The sequence below is a fragment of the Tigriopus californicus genome, chromosome 12, assembly GCF_007210705.1.
Source record: "Tigriopus californicus strain San Diego chromosome 12, Tcal_SD_v2.1, whole genome shotgun sequence".
NCBI classification, from domain to species: Eukaryota; Metazoa; Arthropoda; class Copepoda; order Harpacticoida; family Harpacticidae; genus Tigriopus; species Tigriopus californicus.
Window position 1 is genome coordinate 12,885,623 of NC_081451.1, and position 22,717 is coordinate 12,908,339.

At 40.1% G+C, this 22,717-nt stretch overlaps 1 protein-coding gene and 1 non-coding gene across 2 annotated transcripts; one reads left to right on the forward strand and one right to left on the reverse strand.

Moving 5' to 3' along the window:
• The first annotated feature begins 6,639 nt into the window (after positions 1 to 6,639).
• On the forward strand, positions 6,640 to 19,087 carry LOC131892048 (glutamate receptor ionotropic, kainate 2-like). Its single transcript, XM_059241776.1, has 17 exons — positions 6,640 to 7,223; positions 7,292 to 7,437; positions 7,505 to 7,620; positions 14,253 to 14,477; positions 14,565 to 14,648; positions 15,761 to 15,829; positions 15,900 to 16,142; positions 16,207 to 16,305; positions 16,440 to 16,680; positions 16,751 to 16,880; positions 16,946 to 17,129; positions 17,200 to 17,371; positions 17,442 to 17,610; positions 17,692 to 17,768; positions 17,917 to 18,231; positions 18,549 to 18,811; positions 18,882 to 19,087. The coding sequence occupies exons 1-17, from the start codon at positions 7,127 to 7,129 to the stop codon at positions 19,039 to 19,041; spliced, it is 2,790 nt and encodes a 929-aa protein (XP_059097759.1). The 5' UTR covers positions 6,640 to 7,126; the 3' UTR covers positions 19,042 to 19,087.
• Positions 19,088 to 19,171: 84 nt separating this feature from the next.
• On the reverse strand, positions 19,172 to 19,244 carry Trnav-uac (transfer RNA valine (anticodon UAC)). The gene has a single exon. It is a non-coding gene; the product is annotated as a tRNA-Val (tRNA).
• Positions 19,245 to 22,717: the final 3,473 nt, after the last annotated feature.

Consider the following 22,717-nt stretch of genomic DNA (forward strand, 5'->3'; position numbering starts at 1 on the left):
CGTCTTACTTTTCACAAGAGATTGGTGGAATAGCTATTCACACAATAGCGGGGACCTTCTTTCCGTAGAGTGCATAAAAGTGAGGCTTTAAGAAAGTCGACATCTCCATTTTGCGACAAATCTAGACATTAACAATTATAGGTAGCTCAATAATATCCTTTTCGGATATGGCGGGAAATCAGAATGATGGAATGGCATTTGAAGCTACCTTTGGATGTCCTATCACATAGTTGTCACCTTTGTGTGCGCCAGGTGTATGTCAATACGCACTCTTTTTAAATTGTCATAATCGGAGACTGTATCTGAAGGCAGTTTCACGGTTCCTACATTTGTATGTCGGCACCTTCAAGAGACAAAGGTAGCCATCAATGTAAGAATAACCATGTTTGCAGCAAAGAGCTCAAAATATATAAATATCAATTGAATTCCAGGTTTTGAACCGATTCGTAGTCCTGCTTTCTAATAACCAACCTGTTGGACCTCACACATATCGGAAAGAGCCCAAATCACTTTAGTATCAAGAAAAGAAACAATTGTTTGAAATAAGACTTGAACCGTCATTGTTGGGAATTATTTTTAAAGTGGAAAGGAATACAGCAAGCTTACTCATAAGCTGATGCTCTGTTTTGCTTGTGGGCAATAAGCATTAAAAGTGGCATAATCAATTTTAATTTGAAATGCTAGCAGCAAAGGTGATTGGCGTTACGGTTTTTGACTAAAATGAAACGAAGTTGATGACAACATACGGTGGTTGCCCACACAACTTGAATTGAGAGGTTGCTCTAATCCCAAGATATCTTGGCTTGAGCAATCTTGCAAGTGTGTCATATATTACAATGTTAGAATAGTATGCAAAATTGGTGTGGCATCCCTGGCTTGACTTCATGTTGGTTCCATTTTCTCTAGATTATAAGAATCACCTCATCAAGTAAGTGCTGTGCTCCATAGGTACAAAAAATGAGCACAAAATCAATTTCAAACGGCCTTAGAATGGGTCATTTTTGAGAACTACGCTACACATGATCACTTTAGTTGTTAATATTTCTATTCGATCATGGATTCAACCGATGAGCATGACTTTGCTTTCATAATCTTAGGGCTTCTTCCCCTTTGCATGTCTCTCTTTTGGAGATTTTGGGTTCATTTTTCATTTCCCAACTCATGAAGGCCACTTTCCCTTCAGGGCTTGCCTCTTGCTCCGAGGATCCACCCAGGCCAAAATGAGAAACGCTCATCGCCTTGCAGAGAAAAGCAAAGCATTGAGAGCTTCCCGACGACAAAAGGATCCTTCAATCTGGATATCTACAATAGCCCTATCCCTCATTTAATAACCTTGCTAATATGTTTGGGGATTACTTAACGTGATTGACTCAATCACTATCCCGTTGGCAAATTAATGTCTTTCATTTCGCTATCGGCGGGAAAATCCGAAGAAATGTTTCATAAAGATTACAAATCAAAGATGAGATATGATAAAAAGGTAAAATCAGTAATGGATGAAAAACTAATTGAGCCAAATAATGTGGTATGCGAGAAAATTAGGAATCAAAAGGTTTCTTTGGTTTGAAGTTTCCAAAACGGGGAATTTGTTAACAACAAGTTACTTTGAGCAGACAAATGAGGCGATGTTAAAAAAGCGATCATAAGCAACCTTACCATAAACAAATGACTGGATTATCTAAAGATTAGCGTTTGGTATTTTGATACCACTTTTTGTTGTTTTACTCCCTCTTTTTCTGGCTATTACTCAATTATTCCAGATCAATATTTTCTTCAACTATGCACTTAGGAAAATAATTATTTCGAATAATATTTGAAGCTTAGCCACATAACAAGTTTCTTTATTATCAACTGAGTCGGTACTTAGCTCATTTCAGTTTTTCTCAGTGCTATTCACATTTGCAAACCGACAATAATATTTATTGTTACATGTCTAATCCACATAAAGCAATTACCTCGTCTCTCTATTCCAAGGCTCTTAGCTGAAGTTTTCCATTTTCCAGTTTCCAGCTTTGATGTACATGGACTGGCACAAACTTAAGTTCCATTTTCCAATCCAGAGGCGACGCGAAAGATCCATGAGCGAGAAGTCAAGGCTGGTGTTGTCCCATGGCTCCATTGCCTTCTCTCAGAAAACCAACAGCCTCGTGTGGACTCATCTCCGTCTCCTTCCCCTCTTTTCTGCTTGTTCGAGCCTCCAGAAGAGAGAGAGAGGCCGTCCTCCATCATCCACTGGTTACACGTACAACTGACTCGCCGTCCCTTCTTTCGTCTCTTTCCTCGCCCTCTCGTCTCAAATGTTGTAGTTGTGCTCATGCATCCTGGGTTTGTTCCTCAAGGTTTTCCAGCTCTCAGTCTGGAACCACACTAACTTGTATTTCCACACCAAGGCCCAAATGTGGCGCATAGGCGATTGGAACAAGGCTTCTGAAGAGATGGAGGATGAACGTGGAGAAGAGGTGTGTAGTAATATGGAACGGACATGGGCCACAGATTCAAAGAAAAAGCAGGGGACGAAGCCAAAGTTGGAAATGACAGCAGTGAGGATGGATGGTTGGTGGCTTTAGAACCATCCATAAGGATCAGACTTGCACTTGGATGGAGGTTACATGGAAGTAAAGTAAAGGTGTATTTGGAATGACTTAAATCTTGTGCAACATGATTGGTTGGTGGTTTAGAATCTGGAGCCTTTTGGGGCTCTTGAGCAAAGTGTTACCATTGCCGTCCCAAATCCGAATTGGAGCCATTTTCACTGGTAGAGTAACATTATTCGAAATACAAAACACTCAAGAGGGAAACAATAGGTTTTCTGCTTTTATAGATGACCAAAAAGACTGTCCAGCTGAGCTGGCCTTTAAATATGCCATCTACAAGATCAACAAAGCCCACGATGTTCTGCCCAATAATACTCTGGTGTATGACATCCAATACGTACCAAAGGAAGACTCCTTCCGGACCACAAAGAGGTAAGTTATAAATTGAATTGAATGGAAGAATTGTTTTTTTCGGGATCAACAACGTCTCGCTATTTAGGTCTGCAATCAAGTGGAACATGGCCTTTTGGCCTTGTTTGGGCCTTCGGACTTGCTCCTAGGGGGCACATACAGAGCATTTGTGATGCCCTTGACATTCCCCATTTGGAGGCCAGGTAAGTCATTTTCCTCTTTCAATTGGAGAGGTTATTTATGATTTGAGTTCAGTTGTTAACCTCAAATGATAGCTGAGAAGAGCAAAACTGATTAAAGTACAGTATTTGTGCAAATGCCAAGACTTTTACGACCATTCTTTGTTGACATAAATACAAAAGGAACAATCTATGTAATTAATTGTCTTGGAAATTATTTCTGATTAGTATGATATAGTTCACCTAAACTTCCAAAAAGAAATATTTTCAAAAATGTAATTGATAAATTTTAGAGTAATTATTGCTGAGTTTTCAATTAAAATGTATCCAAAAATCTCTCTCACATAATACAGTGCGTTCGAGCAAATCGTGGACAAATCAGTGCGTAACAAACAGGTGCGACTTGCGCAAGATCCATAAGGAGTAGAACAGAAAAATTTTATTCGTCATAGAAATTGGCTCATACGACTAGATTTCAAAATGCCTCCCGCCTGCCTCCACCATGGCGCGATCCTGGGCCTGAAGCTGGCGCAGACCTTGATGACGAAGTCTTCAGACATGTCGGCCCATACCTCATTGACAGAGGCCTTCAGAGATTCCACGCTGTTGTGTGGGGTGCGGCACGCTTTTCTCTCACATTGCCCTAGATCCCGTAGTCTAAGGGTAACAGTCTGGGGAGGAAGGCGGCCACATTTGCCCACGGCAGGAGGCGGCTAAATTGTCTTGGCACCACTTCTGAGTCTTCTTGGCCTTGTGGGGGGGGGGCGGAGTCCTGCTGCCACAGGTAGTTGCCAGGGGGTATGTGGCATTCAGCCAAGGCTTCACACCTTCCTCATGACCTTCAGGTACTCCTCCGTGTGATCTTCAGGCCCTTGGGGAACCAAGAGGGGGCATGGTCCCGTCGCTCGCCACGACCCAGCATCATGGCTCCGGCGGGTGCTTGGTCCTATTTATATGAGGGACCTCTCAAGGTGGTGGCACCAGCGCGTCATTTTGCGCATTCCTGGCGGTCCACGGTCCAAACTTTCTGTCCGAAAACACATGAACAACGCGCGGATCTTTCTTCATCAGGCGCAACAATTTCTTTTATGACCCTGGTGGCCTTTGACGCCGTCGTGATCAGCTGACGATGTCTTCTCTTCACTGACGAAATTTAAACTCTTTCTTTGTAGGCCCGAGGCCAACATAAGCTACATACCCACAATATATTTCATTCTTTGAAAGGGCGCATTGTTAAACAACTAATCGAGGATATCCAGTCTTTTAGCATTTCTGTCCGCCAAAAGTTGGAAGGAAAGTATGAGTTGCTCTTTTAGCGAGCACACGTCTTACTTTTCACAAGAGATTGGTGGAATAGCTATTCACACAATAGCGGGGACCTTCTTTCCGTAGAGTGCATAAAAGTGAGGCTTTAAGAAAGTCGACATTCTCCATTTTGCGACAAATCTAGACATAAACAATTATAGGTAGCTCAATAATATCCTTTTCGGATATGGCGGGAAATCAGAATGATGGAATGGCATTTGAAGCTACCTTTGGATGTCCTATCACATAGTTGTCACCTTGTGTGCGCCAGGGTGTATGTCAATACGCACTCTTTTTAAATTGTCATAATCGGAGACTGTATCTGAAGGCAGTTTCACCGGTTCCTACATTTGTATGTCGGCACCTTCAAGCGACAAAGGTAGCCATCAATGTAAGAATAACCATGTTTGCAGCAAAGAGCTCCAAAATATATAAATATCAATTGAATTCCAGGTTTTGAAGCGATTCGTAGTCCTGCTTCCTAATAACCAACCTGTTGGACCTTCACACATATCGGAAAGAGCCCAAATCACTTTTCAGTTATCAAGAAAAGAAACAATTGTTTGAAATAAGACTTGAACCGTCATTGTTGGGAAATTATTTTTAAAGTGGAAAGGAATACAGCAAGCTTAACTCATAAGCTGATGCTCTGTTTTTGCTTGTGGGCCAATAAGCATTAAAAGTGGCATAATCAATTTTAATTTGAAATGCTAGCAGCAAAGGTGATTGGCGTTACTTTTGACTAAAATGAAACGAAGTTGATGACAACATACGGTGGTTGCCACACAACTTGAATTGAGAGGTTGCTCTAATCCCAAGATATCTTGGCTTGAGCAATCTTGCAAGTGTGTCATATATTACAATGTTAGAATAGTATGCAAAATTGGTGTGGCATCCCTGGCTTGACTTCATGTTGGTTCCATTTACTCTAGATTATAAAGATCACCTCATCAAGTAAGTGCTGTGCTCCATAGGGTACAAAAAATGAGCACAAAATCAATTTCAAACGGCCTTAGAATGGGTCATTTTTGAGAACTACGCTACACATGATCACTTTGGTTGTTAATATTTCTATTCGATCATGGATTCAACCGATGAGCATGACTTTGCTTTCATAATCTTAGGGCTTCTTCCCCCTTTGCATGTCTCTCTTTTGGGAGATTTTGGGTTCATTTTTCATTTCCCAACTCATGAAGGCCACTTTCCCTTCAGGGCTTGCCTCTTGCTCCGATGGATCCACCCAGGCCAAAATGAGAAACGCTCATCGCCTTGCAGAGAAAAGCAAAGCATTGAGAGCTTCCCGACGACAAAAGGATCCTTCAATCTGGATATCTACAATAGCCCTATCCCTCATTTAATAACCTTGTTAATATGTTTGGGGATTACTTAACGTGATTGACTTCAATCACTATCCCGTTGGCAAATTAATGTCTTTCATTTCGCTATCGGCGGAAAATCCGAAGAAATGTTTCATAAAGATTACAAATCAAAGATGAGTATGATAAAAAGGTAAAATCAGTAATGGATGAAAACTAATTGAGCCAAATAATGTGGTATGCGAGAAAGTTAGGAATCAAAAAGGTTTCTTTTGGTTTGAAGTTTCCAAAACGGGGAATTTTGTTAACAACAAGTTACTTTGAGCAGACAAATGAGGCGATGTTAAAAAAGCGATCATAAGCAACCTTACCATAAACAAATGACTGGATTATCTAAAGATTAGCGTTTGGTATTTTGATACCACTTTTTGTTGTTTTACTCCCTCTTTTGCTGGCTATTACTCAATTATTCCAAATCAATATTTTCTTCAACTGTGCACTTAAGGAAAATAATTATTTCGAATAATATTTGAAGCTTAGCCACATAACAAGTTTCTTTATTATCAACTGAGTCGGTACTTAGCTCATTTTCAGTTTTTCTCAGTGCTATTCACATTTGCAAACCGACAATAATATTATTGTTACATGTCTAATCCACATAAAGCAATTACCTCGTCTCTCTATTCCCAAGGTCTCTTAGCTGAAGTTTTCCATTTTCCAGTTTCCAGCTTTGATGTACATGGACTGGCACAAACTTAAGTTCCATTTTCCAATCCAGAGGCGACGCGAAAGATCCATGAGCGAGAAGTCAAGGCTGGTGTTGTCCCATGGCTCCATTGGCCTTCTCTCAGAAAACCAACAGCCTCGTGTGGACTCATCTCCGTCTCCTTCCCCTCTTTTCTGCTTGTTCGAGCCTCCAGAAAGAGAGAGAGAGGCCGTCCTCCATCCATCCACTGGTTACACGTACCAACTGACTCGCCGTCCCTTCTTTCGTCTCTTTCCTCGCCCTTCTCGTCTCAAATGTTGTAGTTGTGCTCATGCATCCTGGGTTTGTTCCTCAAGGTTTTCCAGCTCTCAGTCTGGAACCACACGAACTTGTATTTCCACACCAAGGCCCAAATGTGGCGCATAGGCGATTGGAACAAGGCTTCTGAAGAGATGGAGGATGAACGTGGAGAAGAGGTGTGTAGTAATATGGAACGGACAATGGGCCACAGATTCAAAGAAAAAGCAGGGGACGAAGCCAAAGTTGGAAATGACAGCAGTGAGGATGGATGGTTGGTGGCTTTAGAACCATCCATAAGGATCAGACTTGCACTTGGAGTGAGGTTACATGGAAGAAAGTAAAGGTGTATTTGGAATGACTTAAATCTTGTGCAACATGATTGGTTGGTGGTTTAGAATCTGGAGCCTTTTGGGGCTCTTGAGCAAAGTGTTACCATTGCCGTCCCAAATCCGAATTGGAGCCATTTTCACTGGTAGAGTAACATTATTCGAAATACAAAACACTCAAGAGGGAAAGCAATAGGTTTTCTTGCTTTTATAGATGACCAAAAAGACTGTCCAGCTGAGCTGGCCTTTAAATATGCCATCTACAAGATCAACAAAGCCCACGATGTTCTGCCCAATAATACTCTGGTGTATGACATCCAATACGTACCAAAGGAAGACTCCTTCCGGACCACCAAGAAGGTAAGTTATAAATTGAATTGAATGGAAGAATTGTTTTTTTCGGGATCAACAACGTCTCGCCATTTAGGTCTGCAATCAAGTGGAACATGGCCTTTTGGCTTTGTTTGGGCCTTCGGACTTGCTCCTAGGTGGGCACATACAGAGCATTTGTGATGCCCTTGACATTCCCCATTTGGAGGCCAGGTAAGTCATTTTCCTCTTTCAATTGGGAGAGGTTATTTATGATTTGAGTTCAGTTGTTAACCTCAAATGATAGTTGAGAAGAGCAAAACTGATTAAGTACAGTATTTGTGCAAATGCCAAGACTTTTACGACCATTCTTTGTTGACATAAATACAAAAGGAACAATCTATGTAATTAATTGTCTTGGAAATTATTTCTGATTAGTATGATATAGTTCACCTAAACTTCCAAAAAGAAATATTTTCAAAAATGTAATTGATAAATGTTTAGAGTAATTATTGCTGAGTTTTCAATTAAAATGTTATCCAAACCCATCGGGCAAACGAAAACACATAACGCTTTCAAAGACTGCCTTTGTTTCAAATTTGCCTACGAGATGCTCCGGTTATATCTTAACTAATTAAAGCAATTGCCAAGAAATATATTGCGTAGATGTAAAAAAAACCTCAATACAGTTTGTAATGTCATTTCGAACTTTCATAATGTTAACAATTCACAATTGTGATACCATACTTTTCAAATGCAACTTTAATCAAACTTCATCTTGAATCTTAACAAATTTATATTAACGTTGAATAAATATGTTTCAAGCACATAGATATTAATCATTGCTATTATATGCATATGATATTTGGTCTACCAACGAATTTGAGTATGCAGACCGAGCTAGTCCTTGAATGTAGGGTTGATCTGGAATGCTATCTAAAAATGTGTCCATTTCCACTTGAAAGATGCTGCCGGATCAACAAGGCATACGTATTCCCCACGAATATCAGAGAGAAACAAATGAAACAATGAAGGAGCCCGAGAAAGAAAAGAAGTGGACTTCATCATTGCTCTAATAAGCCTGCATTCACGAGGGCTAGAGGGTGTTCTCAAAACGCACGATAAGCCTATTTGGTCATTTTATTTGATTCCTACCTTAGGGTCTTTTCTTGACGACATGAAGAATGATGTACACCTTCCATAAAAAGCTTAATATAACATGTACTTCATGAACGCTTGTATATGTACTTGGTACCAATCTCAAAAGGGGCTTTTGATTATGCGTCAAAATATAAATTTATTTCATACTTTCTACAACAATTCTTATTTTCTGACTTTTACTTGCCATGGCATGGCCGGCGCGGTTCTTTTTGTTCTTGGCATCTTTGGTTGCTTTCTCTTGGCGGCAATGGCTTTGTATACGAAGTCTGAAATAACGGGTAAGAACTTTGGGAAGAATTTCGTGATCACAAGTTGCAACAATCGCAGATGTGTTAAAAGAACTAAAAGATTCTTTTAAAGACAGAACTTGGTTTCTTTTTAGGCGGATGTACGGTACAGCAGGCAACAATCGCAGATGTGTTAAAAGAACTAAAAGATTCTTTTAAAGACAGAACTTGGTTTCTTTTTTTCATTAGTCCTTGTGTCAGTCCTTGTCGAAAAAGGGCCTCGGCCGGTCTAAACACGTCTTTCATTGCCCATTCCCTTGGATACACGAGACTTTCATCTGTTTAGTCCTTGTATTTAATAAAATTACTAGCATTCTCTGGTACAGTGTTCCTGACCCACTGTTCTTCACATCCCTGACAGTATTTGCAGTGTTTGAATCAACGATTCAAGACCCAACCAGACACATACTCCAGAATATCAGACTCGGCTTTGTGCAAGGGAGTTTCGGAAGAGAGTTGAAATTGGTCGTGGCTTTGAGGACTTTGGCATATCGAGGAATTCTGCAAGAAACTCGCCCTCAGCGTATTGGTAATTAATTTGAATTCCGTGTTTCCGTCATGAATTGTGCCAGGGCTATTGCTCGAAGATAAAATTTGAATTCCCGACTATTTGGTGTTGGATTTTTGGATGGCACCACAGAAAATAAACCTTCTAGAGCATCTTGGCTGAAACGAGAGCACAGAAGAAGGTCGAGTCCTTTTTCGTTCAGAAGAACATATTGAAGGTCAAGAATAGACATTGTGGTCATAACCACTCCAGTTTGAATTGGCTTCCAGGTTATTCTTCCATTTTTCTCTAAAACTTCCATCTTCATGAATATATCCTTGACTTCCCGTAGCAACTCTAAAGGCTCATGATGTTTTTGGCCATTGAATTTGGACAAGGCCATTGTCATACATCGGCAACAGACAATATCAAACCACATGCGGACCTTGTCGATGAACCAGGCTGTAACTAGGCACTGCGGGGAAAATCCGTGATTATCGACGCAATAACGTAGGGCATGCATGCACTCTAGCACCCTCATAGCGGCACCCACATTCATTTTATCAAAATGATTTGGGTTGAGGGCTTTTGAATCCAGTTTTGGGGCAAGCTTCAATTCGTTCCTGGAGTCAATTTCAAAAACTCCTTAACGTGTCTCAAGGACACATTTCCCTGAGGAAGATTGGCCTTGATCTGAAAGCTCTCTGGGATTCTAAATTCATTCCCATAGCTCAAGGAGGCTCGGAGGTTCTTCAGAAGATGAGACCTATCTGCCAGAAATAACAGAGCCTCATCTTCCCAAGATGGATTTGGAATGCAAGTTGTCCAACTTGAATCTCTCCCGACAATCGCACCGAACTCTCTCCACATGGCCAAATTGGGGGTTCCCACATCACTGGTAACGGCGACTATTTTCAGCCCAATCTTGGATGCTTCGTGAATGACACTTGTGATGATATTGGCATATACCTTACCTTTGGTGCTATTGCCGGTGTAAAAGTAAGCCACTGTCTGCTTCCATCGGGCGGCGATCCCTCATAAAATGACAACCAGAGCTTTTGAGGCATCACCATCATGATCAGGCAAGGTCACATGACCCACAAGGCTATCCGTAGAGGAGCCATAAAAGTTCCCTGATGTTATTGCCATTTCGTCTAAGCGAAGACAGCATATCCGATCTTGGGATGACATGTATTCAGTCTTGAGTGCCATCATGCTAAAAACGTCGTATTGAATTCCAGAGTCGAACGAAATGTCTTTGGTTCTCCTCAGCAATGTCCTCAATGATGGCAGAGGGAACTTTTGTTTAAGGAGAGCGTCGTAACCCGACTGTCCGCGAGCAAATCGCAACTTCAACCCTTGCTTTATTGTTGTGTTGGTCCATCGCAATCAATAATTGGATTTTATCAAACTTCTCTTTCCATGCATGCAATTTGATCTTCCGCAAAAATAATTGATGATGAGCCAGCCATCTTACTTTGAGAAGTTGAGCGGTTAGTACTTTTAACCGTGACTGCATTCGCCGAATTGATTGATTGCTCATCTTTAATCTCTGTCTCAAGGTCTTAATAGTCTTTCCGTTCTTCTTGATCTTTTCCTTTTACCATTTGGCTTAGAGAAAGAAATGTAAATTTTAGGTTATCATAATACATTATAATAATAATCTTTTATTGCGACTCTTGGTCATGTCATGGCGTAAAAAATAACTATAAAATAAAATCTGATGTATATACATTATACAAAGGTTTGTTGATAAAACAAGAAAAATGTCCAGAAGGTAAAGGCAATAAAATAGTTGACTAGAAAGTGATATCACAATGAGTATGACTAAAATTGGTTCAATGCACATGAAAAAAGGTAAGAGGTGAGTTACAGATAGCACAAAGACAGGTAGGTAGAGGTAAGTGATGAAAATCTTGGTTATTGCAATAGAGTGGATTGGGCCGAGTTGAACAGATCCTTTGTCAACTCCCGTCGCTGATGGCATTTGGACGGGAGCCGAACAAAGGTGCGTGACCCCAATACTCGAAGGGATGTCGGGCAAGGACAATAAGGTGTTAGCAAGTCCTTGACCGGAAAATGATAACTTGTATCCGGACATCACCTCCGGAAGGTCAGGTTCCCACACTGTTGGACACTAACCTTGCCAGCCCGGTGCTGAGGGCTCGGTTTCACATAGAAAATGTGTCCATGCATTGTTGCATATTGGGGCACGCACAGGTATCGCTTGAGAACTTGGTGTAGGTGGCATCGACGGATTTGAGGGCGGATTGGGCGGAGTTGGGAAGCCAAAGGTGTAAAGCCGTAGAGAAAGATTGGGTGACGTAGATCCGGAAGAGTTGAAGGACTATTGGGAGGGGAAGATTCTTCATGAGAAGTCTATTGCATATGTATCCGATCCTGGCCCTGGCCTTAGTTATTGTGGATTTGAGGTGATGGTGAATGAGAGTTTGGTGGAGAGGGTGAAACCGACATAGTCAAAACTATTGACGTTTCTATCGGACTATTGTTAATATGGAAGGAGGTGGGAGGAGACGACCTTTATGGAAAACCATGGCCTTCGTCTTGATGGTGTTGACTTGAAGGCCGTTCTCTGGCAATAACCGTGAAGTGCATTGATGGCATATTGCAATTCCACGGCTGAATTAGCCAAGAGAACCAGGTCGTCTGCATATTGAATATATTGAACGCGAAAATGGTTGATGGTGGGGCCTTGGTGTGTGAGGGTTAGCAGGTCGGATACATAAAGATTGAAAAGAATTGGCGATAGTGGATCCCCCTGCGGAAGGCCAATGGAAGTGAAGTAGCAGGGGGATAGGTCCTCACCAGAACGAATGGAGCATCTGAGTCCCGATAAGATGTTGGCTAGCAGGACACAGATTGAACGCGGGACTCCCCAGAGTTGGAGTTTGAGGAATAACCGCGTTTGGTCCACCCTGTCGAATGCTTTGGAGAAATCAACAAAGCATCCATACACTCTCCTCTTGTTGCTGATGTTGGATTATATGACTGAAAGAAACCTGTGAAACGATATAGATGAAGTTACGTTTGGTAGTTATTCTAAATTTCGCCTAAACATGACCATTTTTTTTTAATTTCCTGCAATATCCTTGGTTCTAAATTAGAACTTAATTTAACCTGAAAAATTATCTTTTACGACCCCTACTTTTCACATAATGGTCTTTTAAAGGTACCAGAGACTCCGAAGCGAATCCCCAACTATACAACAACAACAAGAGATTAAATAATGAGCAATCGTTTGTTAGATTACCTCGTCTGAAAACATGTGGCAGATGAGGCACATGGTTGGAACCTCGTGTGAAAAGGTTATTGTAGGATTGTCCTCATAAGTCTCCTCAAATTCCTTCTCCTTTTGACGTGATGTTTCTTCAAGCTTGGGCATAAGCTTGAAATTTGTTCCAATGCTGTTGGAATTGGGGTCTTGGGAGTAATCATGATCTTTGATGATTGCGGAACCATGACTTCCATGGTCAATTCCAAGGGAACCGTGATTCTTTTTGTCTCTTGATATTCGCGGCTTTGGTAGGGGTCTCACATTGTACGAAAACACTGATTGCACTGAACCTTTTTTCAACTTTTGCGTGGTTCCATCAGTACAGAAAAGAAAATCGTCTGCTACAAAATGTTCCTGGAATGACAATATTAGTTTTTGTCCCTTGCTGTACTTCAGAGGCAATAGTATAAATAACGGTGTCACGATGACATTGATGACAATAAAGAATATTTACAAGTAGATCACGTAGATCATGCTTCGTCCTGTAAGTTTTGTAGTAATCCTATTTTAAAGCGCTAATGGATTCAATGATCTTTGGGCCGTAACTAGAGTTTGAATGCCCAAAACATGTCAATCAGGAGTCGTCAAAGATGAAAGGTCGTACAGATATACAGATACATTTTCCAGGTTTAGACACTCACTTCACAAAGCCTCGAGTTTTCATTGGGTTTCCAATTCAAGCGCTTGACTTTCTGGGCCCAAGCCTGGCGAATCCCGGTATCTTTCGGAAAACGATAGAGATTGGTCCGATTGGTGCAAAATCCACCGCAGAACAAGAAATGGTTAGGGTTTTCACAAATCACAATCTACAGACGACAACCCGCATTTGACGTTGGTATTTCCATTGAGCGGGTTAAATTGAGCAATTCGGAACTGATGAGATTTAGAGATACACAACCTCAGCAAAGTAAATCTTGCATCATATTTGTTAGGGTTTGGACGGATCAAATTATGAAAATAAATCCCAAATCATGTTAAGAACGATATCATTTAGCAGCCTTATCACTAATAAACTCATATTTGAGTAGATAATCAACCATAAAATGGATTAATAAACAGCGATATTTCTGCCTGGGCTGGCTGTCCCTCCCCTCTACTTTTGAACACATTGAGGCTCACAGCCAAACAAGATTTGACTCAAGCGGCTAGCTAGAAGCGTCTTTTCTCTCACTACTACTCTATTTTGATGTAATCTAAGTGATTAAACACACTTATTCAAACTCCTTTAAACCATGTGTTTCTTTACAAAAGAGTCGCTCTGTTTCTTCGACACAGAAAAACATGTTTAGCCGTCTTGGCATTTGAGCACTTACCCAGAAATAAAACTACCGTTAGACAGTCTAAGAGGTGTAGCTTTTGTATCTATATTTATTGGCGAGTCGTGATTGATATTGATTTGAAATCGAAATTGAACAAACTTTTGAGGTTAAGCAATCAGCGTTGTTATTCAAGTATGTCGTTTATAAATATTCAATCACATTATTGTAAAAAGAACCGATCAATCGAATCATGACGTCTTCCATAACTCAAGATTAAAGTCATGAGATCAAGTAATGCTCAAATCCGTTCGAAAATGAAGTTTCCTTTCCAGCAACGCTTGAACCGAATTAACTCGAACGGCCATTTTCTTTTTTAGGAACGATTTCGAAAACAACTTCAAAGAGTTCTCATTAAACCTCCATCCTTCGCAAGAAATGATGAACCAGGCCTACAAAGATATCATGACTTATCTGAATTGGACCTCGGCTGCCATCCTTTATGAAGATGAATATGGTCTCATCCGTCTTCAGGATCTGGTCCGATCGCCACCTTCTCGGAACATCGAGCTCTACATTCGTCAGACTGTGCCTCGCAATTACCGGTAAAAGTGCCACCATTAGCGGGGTCCAACCCCTTCCCATTCACCATGTGGTAATCAGATTAAGAACCCTTCTCATGTTGTTTGCAGAGCTGTCTTAAGAGAGATCAAGAAAAAGGGAATCACGAATATCCTCGTGGATACTGACCCTGTCAACATGAAGTACTTCTTTCGGTAAGTACTATGACTTTCTATTGGAAGCTTCAACAATCTTTCAAATGATTGCGTTTCCATCTAGTTTTGGAATCACTTGAGTAGAATATAAAAAAAGTAACACTACATTTTTTAAATGCTTGACTTACATCTTGCAAAGGTCATTTGGATGTACCAAATGCTTTGCACGTAGTTGCAAGAAGCAACTTTAAAACAAAAACAAATGTGGGTTTTTGCCTGAAAGTTAATGGACGAGAAAAGATTCGGTAAAAACTCCTTTAGTATTTTATGCCTAATTACAAAAGGGTGAGTTTGATTTTGCAGAGCTTTGATATTACTTCAATACTTCAGTACTTCGGTACTTCAAATTGGGTCCACATTCTCCCTAAGAGGCGTCATTGGGAAGGGCTGAATGAAGCTGGAATTGAAGATTGAACATATGTCACATGACGTGCGAACAATACTTATACGTGGAAAGAAATATTTCAGACGTGCATTCGTGTTCACAAGACAAAGACTTTTTTCACGTTTGGCCTTAATCATTTGCCCAAATATGGCATTTTTCTCTCGTGTTAGGGTTTCAGGGTTGATAAGTATTTTCATTTTTAAAAGATTAACATCTTTTCATCAAATTGTACCTATTTGGCGTGATAACTTCACAATTTTCTCGCCCTTTACACACATCTCGGTCGAGCATTTTTTTCATACATTTCTTAATATGTACATGCAAAGATTTATTATTCAGAAAGCCTTAAACATTCAATTCAAAAATTCTTGTCGTGAGTTCCTATGTCCGAAAAGACCTTACATCAGCTCAATAATGCTCTACCTAAACATATGAACTTGTAGGCTCTTATTTCCTTATTCATATTTATCCTGATCACTACTTTCAGCCATCTACATTTACTGTAACTGTCTAACCGGTCATTTCGTTCCCTTTTCTTGCTATTACAAAGAACATTTTCAGGCACTACCTAATAACTTCCCATTTTTACCAATGACCCTGCCCACCAGTGTTACCTAAATAACCAAGTTCGTGGTTAAGAGCTAGGGCATAATCTCTGCATTTTTCAATACTCTCCTGCATTAATATCGTACCATATCTAAAAAATGATCATCGCTTATATCAACAGGGTCATTCTTCAGCTTCAAATGAACAATCCCAATTATCATTACTCATTCACGTCGTTTGATGTAGAGACGTAAGGAAAATATGAAAATGTTGACAACATCGAACAAAGTTCATGATCGCAGTTCTCATTTTTCGTAAAGTTTCGATCTCGAGGATTTCAAGTACAACGATGTTAACATCACCGCGTTTAGAATTGTGGATTTGGACAATCCACGGGTCAAGGAAGAGCTCTTTGAAATGGAGGCCATTTCCCCCATTGGAACGGCCATTCTGAATCGATCCCAATCCATTCTAACTGAGCCTGCCCTGATTTATGATTCAGTTTACGTGTTCGCCAAAGGCTTGGAAAAGGCCCTTACCGAAGGCCCTGAGCTCTTCATGACGTGAGTGGATTCCGGGCCATTTCTTGTCACATTTTTGGCTCCATTTGTTATCTTCCACTTCCAGAACCCTCTCTTGTGAAGAGGAACTTCCGTGGAATGGGGGATCCACGTTGCTTAAGTATATCTCCTCTATCGAGACCGAGGGTCTCACAGGGCCAATTAGGTAAGATTAAGCACTTCGGCAGCCTTTCTACTGCTCATAGGTTTGAACACTTCAAAACAAAACGTCCGAAATGATTGTGTTGAAACTCTCAAAACCTAGTCCAGTGACTAATTATTTGAACTAATCGTTTTAAGCTTCTCCGACAACAAGAGATCCGATTACAAGTTGGATTTGCTGAAACTTCGTGAACATAAGATGGTAAAAGTAGGAGAATGGAACCCAAGACAAGGATTGAACATCACTGATCCATATGCCTTCACCCAAGGGCGCCCACCTAATATCACGTTGAGGGTCATGACCAGAATTGAGCAACCTTTTGTGACCTTCACTAAGATAAAAGATGGCGCTGAACCCATCGGGAACGACAGATTTGAGGTATTTACACAAAATAAGTGAGCACATAATAATATGCAATACTCAATTGGTGTTGGATGAAATATTTCAGGGTTTTTGCGTGGATCTCCTGGAACATATTGCAGAGCTTGTTGGGTTCAATTATGTTATTGAGTTGATTCCAGACAATAATTATGGGGCTTTGGATCTGTCAACCGGAGAATGGAACGGATTGGTTCGAGGTAAAAGTTGTTTTGATACATAAAATGGCTCTTTTCTTTTCAAAGCCCTACACTTCATATTTCAGAGCTAATGTACGATAATGCCGATTTGGCCATGGGTGCCATGACCATTAACTTTGCCCGTGAGGCTGTGATTGATTTCACTAAACCTTTCATGAATCTGGGCATCTCTATTTTGTACAAAATCCCAAGCGGAAAACCTACCCGCCTCTTCTCTTTTATGAATCCCTTGGCTGTTGAAATCTGGCTGTGAGTCAAAAAAATCTACAACACCCCAGTTCTTCATGTATCTAATCTTAATTTTTCTCTCCTAATACAGTTACGTTTTAGCTGCGTACATGCTCGTGTCTTTCACTCTATTCGTTATGGCAAGATTTTCACCTTACGAATGGAACAATCCACATCCATGCATCACTGAAAACGAGGTGAAGGAAAACCAATTTTCGGTATCCAATTCGTTCTGGTTCATCACTGGAACCTTTTTGAGACAGGTATATCCCTATGCTGCATAAGATACTTACTGAGTGAATATAATATTCATTGGGTGGTGGTTTCCCTCAGGGGTCTGGCTTGAATCCAAAAGCTGCTTCGACCAGGATTGTGGGAGCGATTTGGTGGTTCTTCACCTTGATCATAATTTCTTCATACACTGCTAATTTGGCCGCTTTTCTCACAGTGGAACGTATGATTACTCCCATTGAAAATGATGAAGATTTAGCTAAGCAAAGTGGTGAGTAAGGTTCTTCTTTGTGATTGAACATTGATTTACAGGGAGAGGGAGGGTTAATTTTCGTTTATCTTTCTTGCTTAGAAATTGCTTATGGAACTTTGAGCGGTGGCTCCACCATGACTTTCTTCAGGGATTCTAAAATTGATGTCTATAAAAAGGTACTTGAAACATGATCTGCTACAAATAGAAAAGAACCCTCAACTTGTGGAGGATCATTTTTCCATCAAATTCCAAAGTTGTGTGACCAATATTTGTCACTTAGTAAAACGAACATCATTCCTAACATGGAGACTTGCTTGCTTCCAGATGTGGAATTTCATGGAGAATCATCAGCCCTCAGTGTTTGTCACCAATTATGATGAGGGCATTAGTCGAGTGAAAAGAGGTGGGTATGCCTTTCTCATGGAAAGCACCATGCTCGATTATGTCGTCCAAAGGGATTGCAATCTCACCCAAATCGGGGGCTTGCTGGACTCCAAAGGCTATGGAATTGCTACTCCCAAGGGCTCCAAATGGCGGGATCACCTATCACTGGCCATCCTCGAACTTCAAGAGAAAGGAACCATTCAAATGCTTTACAACAAATGGTGGAAAAACACCGGTGACGTGTGTACACGACAAGTGAGTTTCCACATTGTTATTAGCATTCTTATAACAAGTGTCGGTTTTATGTCACTGTTACTTACACTGATCAATTTCAACAAGTGCTTTTACTTTTGATCATATCTGAAACTGGACGATATTTCCTTGGACATTAAAGATTTTTCAGGAGACTCCTTGAAGTACAGCAAACAAGATTAGCCACATTGACACAGCCTTGGTATCTTTTATGCTACCTTATTCATAAAGCAGTGACCTCGGGGGCACAATGATTTTTCATAAAAAAGTAGTTTTAATCAAACTAGATCTAAAACTCTATCATTTACACATTTTTTCAGGATAAAAGCAAAGATTCAAAGGCCAATCCCTTGAGTGTGAAAAACATTGGAGGAGTCTTTGTGGTCCTTCTATGTGGCCTTTCTCTTGCCATCGTGGTCGCAGTTTTGGAGTTCTGTTGGAACTCGCGAAAGAATGCCCAAAGTGACCACCAAAGTTTATGTTCAGAAATGGCCGAGGAACTTCGCTTTGCCATGAGATGTCGGGGAGCCCGACAAAAGCCCGCTCTTCGAAGAAGTTGTTCCCGATGCTCGCCTGAAAACACGTAAGCAATATTAACATTTACTGGTGCTTTAGGCCATCCTGACAAATCAATGTGGGATTCCTCATTTCAGTTACGTCCCCTCGTCTTTGGAGTTTTCCAAGGCTCTCAATGGAAGTGAGAAGACTGTTTATTCCGGAGCTTTTGGCTTCAATGACATGATTGCTCACGCTCATGGCGAAGGCGAATCTTTGACCAATGGACAAGCTCATCATGACCATATCTATGACTGAGTATGATAAAATATACAGGATTTTTGTTTTCCTTTTTTTAAAGGTTGATCTTGTCAGAAAGGTTTATAAAATGGACTTCGTTGTGTGCGGTCAAGGGATCAGAGCAGCGAGCTTCTAGCTAAAAGGTATCAGCTCCCGCCCGGGTTCGAACCGGAGACCTTCTGCGTGTAAAGCAGATGTGATAACCACTACACCACAAGAGCTGAACAATGTTGGAGGAATTACGTTTATTTATTGAAACAATGCCTAAATCGTGATACCTAAAACTGGAATGCCAACAAGACCAAAGCGGGGCACCTTTTTGCACAAAAACTGAAACTGAGCTGAAATAGTATCCTTGGATAGGATTTGAGGAATACCAAGATATCTCAGAGAGCTCATTTGAAAAATCTGGGTCAAAATGTGGCTGATTATTATATTCAAAATTGAAAAGGTGACCAAATCTCAGCCCCGTTTCAAAATATGAGGCAGGAAAGGGGGCACAGTAAAACTAGACATTTTCTCCATACATGTAAGAAGAAAGCAGAAAAGTCAGAATCCTCCTTCAGCATCGTACAAAGGTAAAAACTGAGGCAAATCATTTTGTTCGTTTTTCTCCTCACATGGACTGTAAAACTAGTGAAATGGATAAAGAAATGACCCAATCCCCTCCTTCTTGATTGGTTGGTTATTCTTTTTACGCAAAAACTGTGCGCAAAAAGTTCCCCGCGTTAATACTGGATCAGACCTGAGATTTGGAAAGTGAAAGAGTTGTCTCGCAAGTGGTGGCGGATTTCGTCTTCAATGACATGACGATTGCTGTGAACGAGATTGGGCAGATTATTGGCATTGGAAAACCCTCAAGTGTTGTTGGTATTCTGACAAAGAATAAGGATTTCATTGGTCAACGTGCGACTTTGAGAGTGCTCCATCAAATTCAGTTGGATAAACTCGGAAGGATGGGTGTCAGAGACCACTTGTGGGTCTGGATTGAATATTGGTTGGAACACAGAGGACAAAGTGTAGGGGGAAGAGATTCATCATTGGAATGGTCTGAGGTTAACTCTGGTGCTCCTCAAGGAACTGTTCTGGGGCTAGTGTTGTTCCTGATATTCGTGTATGATATTGTTGTATCTCCTGAGTCATCTTTGCACCTCTTTGCCGACGATGCCAGACATACTTTTTCAACGTGATGTGGATTCCCTTGGACAAGTGCGAATTGAGTGAACTTAAGCGTTGAAAGGCTTTGCGGAAGAAAATCCCCACGTTCATTCTAGATTGGTCTAGTTACTAAAATAAGGCACGGTGTTACTCCCTTTACTGATCAAGTTTTTTTTGCAAATGCCAAGACTTCTGATAATGATTTTCGTTGTTATTGAAACAAAAGGAACAACTTTTGTCAAAAATCATCTTGGATTCTAGCGCAGATTAGAATATTAATCCACTTAAAACCTTCAAAAAGATGACATTTTTTAAAATGTAATCAATAGATGCTGGGAGTAACCTTACTAACGTTTCCAATTAAAATTTTATTCAATCCATGGAGCAAACGATAAGATATCTCGTTTTCAAAGATTGCATTTGCATCAAATTTGACTACAATTTGCTCCTGATGTATTTTAAAGCAATTGCCAAGAAATATAATAAGCTTTTCCTATGCTTAAAAGATAAATGGAAATATTTCACTTTTCTGAAGCAAGTAAAANTTAAAGCAATTGCCAAGAAATATAATAAGCTTTTCCTATGCTTAAAAGATAAATGGAAATATTTCACTTTTCTGAAGCAAGTAAAAAACCCGAAAATAGTTTGCAATATAACTAAAAACGTTCACAATTGTAATGCCATACTTGTCAATCGCAACTTTAATCAAGATTAATCTTGAATTTCGACATAATTCTATTAACTTTGAACAAAAACATCGCTAGTAAGTAGAAATTATTTATTGCAAAGAGTGACAATTGGGAAAATAAAATTGTCGCATGTCTCGATCAAATATTTTAGGAACATGATAGGATAGTGTAACTTTTAGCACTGAAGTAAAATAAAAGGCAATCTTGCATGTTTTGTAAGTTTTAAGCCACATTTTTTGCTACTTTTTGTTTTTAAAGGATTGTTAAGGAAAATGGAGAAATGTTATTTCTTGTCGTGTCATTGAAAAAGACAGTCATATTCCTTGGGAATAACTGGAAACATAATTAGGCCATTTTTCGATCTTTTAAGGCGTAAAAGGCAACCTTTAAGTTGTAATAAGTAAGCATGTGCTAAATAGAAGTTTATGAACTTTTACGTCAATACATAACTAAGAGTATGCTTAATATTGATTGACTACGTTTTTGACAATGATGAATTTTAATGGGCTTTAAATGATTTGACAAACAAAAACATAAATAGATGGTTTACCATTTGAGCAAACACTTAACCAGAAAATAGAACCACCGTGACGGGAAAGGCTATATCTGCAAAGATGAGCTTGTCTGTGATTATACGTCTTCTTGGTGGCAAAAATCTTATTTCCTAGGGGTTCCACAATAGCAAGCTGTTCCGTTTGATATAAAAATGTAACGCTCTGTTGGATTTTGAATATCAATTCCAAAGCATTATTGTCTTTAAACGACAACGCTTAGAGAAGCTCATTCTCTCCTTCTCTCCAATTCTCTGCTATTTGAAAAGTTACACTGTCCGATAATCTAAGATTTAAGTTCAGCCTCCCCTATTGCTTCATTTCGAGCTTCACCTCAAAATTTTTAAGAAAATAGGAAAGGCACCTGTCTGTTTGCGGTCAAACAAATCTCTATACGTTGAAGATGAAGCAAAAAAGAGTAAGAGTAAAAGGATAGTTCATTGTGGATTTTGACTGCATCTAATGTATAACAATGATCCGACTGATGGATGCCCACCCTACCGTCAGAAACCGCGAGCCAGGCCAAGACAGTTCTTTGACAGCCATCCATGTGTTTGAAAAACTTGTATGCCTGACTTGCTCACAGCGCACTCTCTTGGCCATGCTCCATCTGTGCATGCTTTTAAGCCGATTCCCAGCCATAACGTCATTCAATTGGCAGCTGGATCGTTCGAAATGCTAAAGTGTTGCTGGAAGCTGCTAGTGCATTCAGTTTGGGTCTCTCAGAGTCTTCAAGGTTTGCAAAGATAAGCTTAAGACTGGCAATAAACGGCTAAGTAATTAACATGTTGCTACATTCTTACGCCTTGATAAAAAATGTATGTGTGAACTAAACAAAGGGCAATCTTTGCTGAGAATCAGTTCTTCAAATTTTCTGCCTTAAGCTAAATGACCTTATTGATCATTTTGTTGCTGAATTGAGCCGTTAAGGTTTATTAGGAGATTCAAACAACGGCAAATATTTAAGTATAACATTTTCATTTCTTAAGGTCTAGCTTCGTTGAAGGGTTTGGAAAGCAATAATGGGATCTATTTCGTGAAGTTAACTATAAACACAATAAATGAAGCACATAAATAGTTTCAGGTTTGGCAACGCTATTCTGAAATGTAAACATCTCACTGATGTGTTGACTCAAGGATTTGAAGCCAGATTCAACAACTGACGCAAAGTTCTTGACCAGATAGTGGCGTCATTTGACTCAAACGACATCTAATATTTGCCTCACTTTCAGGAGTTACCATAATGATCATTAATGGAGAAACAAAAAGTCTTCTTACCAAGAGTTTCAAAGCCAT